The sequence below is a fragment of the Ceratosolen solmsi genome, unplaced genomic scaffold (genome assembly GCF_000503995.2).
Source record: "Ceratosolen solmsi marchali unplaced genomic scaffold, CerSol_1.0 scaffold6, whole genome shotgun sequence".
Taxonomy (NCBI): domain Eukaryota; kingdom Metazoa; phylum Arthropoda; class Insecta; order Hymenoptera; family Agaonidae; genus Ceratosolen; species Ceratosolen solmsi.
In genome coordinates, this window is record NW_011948414.1 from 1818821 (window position 1) to 1827500 (window position 8680).

Genomic DNA, 8680 nt, shown 5'->3' on the forward strand with positions numbered 1-8680 from the left:
ACATATTTATAGAAGTTATAAAGAATAATTAACAATAAAATTAAAAATTTCATTTCATTGCGAAATAAAGATATTGCAGATGCAAGAAATGTCAGATATTGCTAATAATAGTATATAAATATTTATCATTATAGTTTTATATCAAATTCAAATAAATTTATAAAATATACTAAAACGCTATTATACGGAACTAATAATAGTCTACTCAAATATTTTATCAATTATATAATAAAATAACTAATAGTACTTGTTCATCATCATCGATAGATTTTCATTATGTCAATTAAACAAATAAACGCCTATTCATGAGTTGCTGCTTGTTAATTATTGACCACAACGCTGTTTATCAATTGACTTTAAAAAGAAAAAAGTGCCTTAATGATCCACGTTAATAGGACAGCTGATAGATCTGCGGGAAGAAACCGTCGACGCGCTTAAATCAGAACGAGAACCACTGTCGAGGCAATAGGACGTCACGAGGTCGTTCGCTGCCAAAAATAGTTTTGTACCTCATTATTTTTTGCTCTTAAGAGTAAAATTTCTCGCGCAGACCTTTGGCTAATACTTGGACTTACATTCTGAGATTCGATTTGAAAACAATTTCATTGATTATTTGTTTATCTAACTAATTACTCTATTTGCATTCAAAGTAACATCGCCACGCTCATTTCCAATAAGCATTTATAACAAATTTTTATGCATTTATACAAATATTTTGAGTGAGATTTCATAAAAAGCAATAAACAATAATTTCATGACAGTTTATATGTTAGTTTAATATAAAATGTAATACATTACTTTTGTCTCGCTATAACTTTTTAAAATTTTTTAAAAGATAATAATAAAAATACATGTATAACACAACAATGCCTGTATATAAGAAAAAAATTTACTCAAATTTTATAAGCTACCAGTATTTAAACACAAATTTAATAATTTTTTTATTAATAATTCATTATATTTTCATACGTATGAATAATACATTTATGTTATATAATACAGATTCATCATTTAATATAAATTCACTTTCATAGATGCATAACTTTTTTTTTAGCTGGACATATATTTCTCTTTCTTTAAAAATTTTCATTCTAATCTCTCATACTTTTCCATCTCGATTATATTCAAAAACTTAAAATTCAATTATTTTGAAAACAATAAGTAAATGTTTATTAAGCAAAATAGTTGAATTTTCTGATACATAAATTTTTATCTACATATATGTATATAAATATTAATTTTAAATAGAGATAGACAATTTACATCAGATTTTCTTAGGAACAAATAGAAAATGAAATTGAGTAGCAAAAGTTTTCTTTACCCAATTTGTTAACATATAATATACTTTAATATATTACATAAAATCCAATAATATAAACATTTATTTACGTTTTATCAGTACTGCCATCTTTAATTTCAATAAATTTATAATATTCTTAACTTATTACAAATAAGGATAAAAACTTTAGTTTAATATATAAAAAAAAAAAAATCATTATACTAATACAGTGTTGAAAATATCTTTTGTATTTGTACAAATATAAGCTGATAAATTATAACAAATCACAACAACAAATGGCAATTGTAATTCAGCAATATTAGAAAGGGGACAAGAATCTTCGTAGATTTTGAGCTTCTACGCTTACGAGGTTGCGAAATCAATGTTCGATTTAATTCGCTCGAATATTGAAAAAGCTCACTTACCTGGAGTTCCTCCTTGCACTGACGTTCTTCTTCAAGGCTCATCCGTTTCTCGTGTTTCTTGTAATAACGCCTCTTCGCCGCCTGTAGGTTGAACCACGTGTACGAGAAAGACTTCACGAATGGTAGGAGAGCCTCAATGAATGGATGGAACTCATCCTGCAAGCAGAAAATATTAAAGATTTTTTCAAATTTTTCACGAAAACGTTTCCATTCACTTCATTTTCCCCGTGGCCATTAACACTCGCCAACGTCCCTTTCACTCATTTTCTGAACTGTTGAACAATGCTTTGCCCCATCCCTTATGAGTTACTTTTTTATTTAAGCGAAAAAGACAACTGTGCGGTGAAAACATTTAGTACCACGTGCAAAGCCTGCCTTGCTTCCTTCCTTCCTTCCTTCCTTCCTTCGGTTTATTTATTTCTTTTTATAATGAATGATGAAAAAAGTGACGCTGAAATTAAAAAGAGCGACGGTCGAAGAAAGAACGACAAAAATGTCCATTTTGCCGATTACCATTTACTTTTTTACTCTAAGAGCCGCGACTCATCATATTTCTCCTCTTATTTCATGTTTAATGTAACATTTTATGTAGCATTAGGAAGTACCTCTTTACTGGACACAATGCTTTTCAATTATTTTTTTTAAGTTTTAGGATAATAACACCACTTTTATTTATTGAGGATTTACATTTTTAGATATATTATTTTTATGTTAAATTCACTATTTTATATATAAGCCGTAGGTAAACTCTTCTTCACTGACAATATTACACTAACTGAGCAGAATTTTATTTTAAGCATTCATCTAACCTATTAGCATCAACTTAAATTCAATGAGATAAATTATTTTATCTGCAGTTTAGTGCGGTAGTTGATTTATGTAGCAATATGAGAATTATATGTGAATTGATATAAAATACGACGCACGTATATAGGAAGATAATATTAGAAAACAAAAATCAAATTAATATCGAGGAAAAATATATATTCTTGACAATAGTTGATAAAAAATAATTATCGTTTTTAATGGGTGGAAAATTAACATAACTCTATGTGTTACGTAGTAAATAAAAATATTAAGAAATTAAAATTTTTTTTTAATTCGTCTTACATTCAATTCGCCAAATCCAAATAGAAAAATTCCGATCACAATAAAATTTAAATGCGACGTAACAAATAATAAAATAAGATTTTATAATTTAAGAATTTTTAATAAATAAGTATTAAGTTATTATCAGTCTTGCAATGGTCGAGTAATCGAAAAGATGCCATAAATGTATTTGAAAAGATAATAATATTTATACAACTTTCTGTACTAAAATCTCATTTTTAAATTAATTATTATACATCAAAATAATAATTACAGTAATAATTAATAATTATTACGTATTATATTTTTTTTACTTAGGAACTAGAATGATAACTTTAACATAATAACATAAAAATTAGTAAGGAATGGTATATTATATATTTAAAAAGTAATAAACTTCTGATATAATATGTGTAAATATGTAAATATACATTAATAATACTAAACGATGAATATGTATTTGTAAGTTTTCATTATTTCAAAAAAATGTATGAAATAATAATGAGAAATAACATATAAGGACAAATATTAAAGCCACATATTTTAATTATTATTTCTGAGTTTTCATTTCGATTTTATTATATTTTTAAAACCCTCATAAATATAGTTAAATGGCTAGATGATTTAAGCCTTTTAATTTTTCTTAATTTTATAAAATTGCACTGACTTATACTAGTTTCAAGAATAAAAAGAATGACAGCATAATAATAAGTTCCAAAAACCTATAATTAAAATGGTATCTAAGTATGTTTTTATATATTACTAAAAGATTTTTCATCAAAGTAAAAAATTCCAAATAAATTACTGAATTGTATATATAAATATAAATAATTGATAAACTCAATTTATTACGAAAGATTCTTTTATTACTCGTAATTTATTATGAAAAGTCATTATTTTTCAGAGACTCCAACGTTAAAATAATGTTTTGAATATTATTTAATTTTCACATAGTTTCCATTATTTTTAAGTTCTTAAATTTTTAATACACACATATGTAAAAACAATGTATATGCAGATATTGCGATAAAGTATTGATTCTTCTAGGGGCTAATGAAAATGTCAAATATCAAATGAATTTCCTTATAAGAGCAGAAACTCAGTTACTCACATTAAAGTCACTTCGTCACTAGTGCTAACGTATCACATTGTGACAACATACTATTCATCTACCGAAACTCTTATTATAGCCCCTATAAAAAGTTTTATTACGGTGTCCATTGTAAAACGAGCAGTTGCAAAGAAACTATGCGCGTAAACAACGCCACACGTGCGAGAGGAGGCACGTTGACGAAACAGTGCAACCGCATGATACGCCGAGACACGATACAGAAAAAGCGCAGAAGAGGGATAGAGATAGGCATGAGAGAACTCAAAATAGCAGAGTCAGGCCGAAAGCTCAGATCTCGAGAGCGCGAATGGGATATTTCCGTATTCGAGTTCTCGGGGACGTCTGCGTGTTTGTCGATGAAGCAGATAGATTTCCTCGCCTTTCTTTCCCTCCCTCCCTCTCTCTCTCTCTCTCTCTCTCTCTCTCTCTCTCTCTCTCTCTATCTCTCTCTATCTCTCTCCCTCTCCCTCCCTATCCCTCTCTCTCTCTCTCACCCTCTGAACGATCTTTCGTTTACGTTGAAGCAGTCTTCCAGTTTATTTCTTTATTGTTTCTCTCGCTCGTTCTAACTTTCTCTCTCTTCTTTTACATCGCTCTCTTTTCTGTTAGGCAGATCGATATCGCGAGCCAGGCCATGCCGAAATGTCTGCTCCGGAACTCGAGTCTTGATTCATGCTATGTAAGCTTCTAAAATATGCGGGACGAATTTTCCTCGTGAAAATTGCCGCTGAGGTACTCGCGACTGTGGCGGTGCTATACAACTAAAGCCGAGCATTTAGATGATTTTCCGGAGGTTTTCATTATTCCCGTGCTCAGTGGAAATAGATTGTAAAATCTCACATATTCTAAAATTTATTGTGATATGATGAAGTCAATAGTGGGAAAACCTTATATGCCGATTAGTTTAGTGTTAAGAGTTGGCAATTACTTTAATTAAATTATTCGATGATATAATTAATAGAAAATAATAATATTTTCCCATTATAAGCTTCACGAAAAATATTTTTAAATACTTTTTAGTGAAGGACTAGTGATTCTAGTTGTTATAGAATTTATAGATAGTAACATATATTTGATAGTTAAAAAATTAATTATCGTTTAACATTAAGTCACATATAATTTTTAAGTATATAAATAAGCACGAAGTGTGAAATTTTTTAAGATTTACGAATCAAATAGTCGTAATACAAAGATAAAGTATTATAATAAATATTAACATATTCTAAAAAATTCAAATAGTCAACTTACGATTTACCTTTCAAAAATATGATGTAATAAATTATTTTGAAGTGATATATATATTGTATTTATTACTTTAAGATATTTCTTAAGGACTATATATCAACGGTATAATAAATTCATGTTCAAAAATCATTGTATTATCCAATGTTGATCAGTTTTTGAATATAAGTATAAATCACATAGCTTAAGACATTTATCCTTTTTTTATACTACAATATAAATGGCAGGAAATGTTAATTTTATTAAAGTTTTTTATTAGTTTTTTAAATATATGTATGATCTATCAACAATTTTTACTATACAATATTTTATATAATTGATTATTAATATGATAAAACTGCATTTTATATGATTCGATTGATATTTAATATAATCTAAAATGTTTTAGTGAATACAATTGATGATGATATACGTGAAAAATGTAACACTAAAAATAAAATGCAGTATTAGAGTTTCAATTTGTGTAGAATTCCATGCAGTCAATGAATTATACTACTTGCATTTCGTGTAAATAAATATAATAAATTGTTTATTATTAGTAAAATATAATTAAGAAAGTATTTTATTAATACTTTATATCTTAATTACTCAAGAAGTCATATTTATGAAAAAATTTTACTGATAAAATTTACAATAATTATACTGATTAAAAAATTATAAGTATTTATAATTAAAACTTATCATTGAATTTTTTAAAATTAACGTTTATCATATGTTCAGAATTTAATAAGAAATTTAAAAAATAAATATATTTTTATGCTCTCTTATAGTGTACTCGTATAACATCTCTATAATTCTATTAAACTGTAATTTTGTACAAATCATGTAGTAAAATATAAGAAGCAAAGGTCGAAAAATCTTCAATATATCATGTTGATAAGGTGCAGTTTTTGTCGTAAACTATTTTTATCAATGGTTAAGTCTACATATAAAATTTAATCTCATGTCATCCATTCGGCTGTATTTCGTATGATGTACACCTAATTTTGCCGAATATTTATTGGACTTTTTATAATCAGCTATTTTAAATTTTGTCGATTCTTATTACTCACTATCTGACTGTACATCCTATTATAGAGCAAATAAACAAATTAAAACTTTGTTAAAATTATAAGAATATTATGTATCCTTTTTTGTAATTAATGTTATGCAGGAACCATTAAGTCTTTTCCAAAAGAGCACAAAATGTCATACTTGAACGTTCCTTTACATTTTGTATAATCATATAAATATATAAACATACAATATAATACCACAAAAATACATTTCAATTCATATTTAAATCACTTAAAAATGTATTAACTCGAACTAACGAATATATGAATTATGATATACCCAAATCTTATCTATAAAAAGTATAGTTTATGTTACCCTTTAATATTACACAATTTTTGGAAGTTTATTTATATGTACCGATAATAATAAGCAAATACATGTAAACTTATTATTAATTAATTCTATATTTAAAAAATTGTATATAATTACTATAGAGAAAAATATTTGAAGCCAGTTATTTATATAATGTAGTCATTCAAGACTAAATTTGATAAATCATCTATTATAGCACTATCTTATTTAATTCAGTTGATAGATTCAACTGACCAAAGATTCATTTTAACATATGCTTTCTCAGATCAACCAACATTATATTATATAATATTTGTATTCTTGAATATTAATAGTGATAAATAAATATTAGTTAAATTAAATATTAAGAAATAATAAACCACATACAAAAGTGTTTATTAAACACTATATATATATATATATATATATTGTTGAAGAAATTTTTCATTTTTAGAAAAAAGAAAATAAAAATTTAATTATATATTTACAGCAATTACAAATAGGTGATTATTTATCACAACAAGAAGTGAGCCCATGGAGGTTGACATAATCTTTTCTTTACGAGCTCCACTCCAAAGCAATTTCATTAAAAAAATACCATCTAAATAAAGTGTGCGTAAGCATATTTATGCTTCTGCACCTGAGACTTTTATATACAACAAACAAAAATCTTCTTTAATTATTTAAAATAACTTATATTTATGATTAATAAGACTTTTTTCGTTTTACTGATTATAAATTCAATATGAATATATAATTTGCATGCTTGCATTTTTTACTGATTACATAAGTATTAAATACTCTACGTAATGTTTATTTAAATTACAAACATAATTAATTGTACTATGAACTCTTCTAAATATTGATTGTAAAATGTTTCTATGATAAGGACTAAATATTTCAATAGAATTAAAAAAATATACATGTATGTGCATACGTATATGTATAAATGTAACGTATGTCTGACTCAAGCGGATTGTACTCTACTTCGATATTTCTTTACTCAAAACTTGTTTTGAATTTTACCTACATTGAAAAAGGAAGGTTATACAAAAATTACTAACCTTCAAAAACTATTATTCCTTTCACAAATTCCCTTTCAATTAATACAAAATAAGAAACCTAAAATATTCTTTACATTTCAATATACTCAAATTAAATTTTTAATACTATTGTTATTAACAATCTTATTAATATGTCAATTTTCTTCAAATTTTGATACTACTTAATATTTACCAATTTTAATATTATTAAAAAGAAATATTTTTATATTAGTAATATATTGAATAAGCAAAGTGATTATTGAGGACTTCAGGGGGAAAATATAGTAGTACACTTTGCAATATATTAGATATAATAGTGCTGATATTTGAAAGTAAACATTTATTCAATTTGTTTTTATTTATTGCGTAAAGATGGATTATATTACTATTATTGTAATTAATATAATTTTAATTGTTATTGTTAATTATAATAATTTGTGTTTAATTCTTATATATATATATATATATATATATATATATTACGTTATAAACGTATTATAAACGTTATACTTACTATACAGAAATTGTAATATTCAAATATATTGATAGATTCACTTTAATTTACAATTTTAATTTTTTTAATTTATGAATTTTCGTAAGAAATATTCATTTTAGAATCTAAAAAAATTAAAATATAAAAGTAAAATAAATTTGATAATGACATTACAAATCATAATGAAACTACTAATAGAAAAATACAAATATTCCATTAAGTCATTTGAAATGTAATTTCAAGCATACGCTATCAAAATATTTGAATTACCGAAATTTGCTTCATATTTTTTTAACATTAAAAGATAGTTTACTTCGCATTTGTATCGAAGCGGTAAATATGAAAGAATAATGTAATATTAAAAAATCACAGAAACACAGAATTTCAGTATCATGCAAAATTAAATTGATAATTTGGAATATCAGCATATCCGCCCAATGCCCAAAATGTAAACAAACACAACTCCATATTTTCATAACACGAAATGTCACAGAGAACACAAAACAAGCTCTCCCAAGAAAAAGCACAGCACAAGCCACATAACACCATTGACGAACCATCGAGTATTCACGAGCACCGGGCGGTCGCTGCTCCCTCTCTCTCTCTCTCTCTCCCTTTCTCTCCCGCTCTCTTTCTCTTTCTCAGCAGTGT

General features: G+C 25.9%; 1 protein-coding gene across 1 annotated transcript in view; it reads right to left on the reverse strand.

The window, feature by feature from the left end:
• The window catches only part of NfI (Nuclear factor I), a 100430-nt gene that overhangs the window by 71251 nt on the left and 20499 nt on the right, over positions 1-8680 (reverse strand). Inside the window, exon 2 of the mRNA XM_011506580.1 lies at positions 1705-1860. Within this exon, the coding sequence (XP_011504882.1) occupies positions 1705-1860 (156 nt within the window). The remainder of the gene's footprint in view (positions 1-1704; positions 1861-8680) is intronic.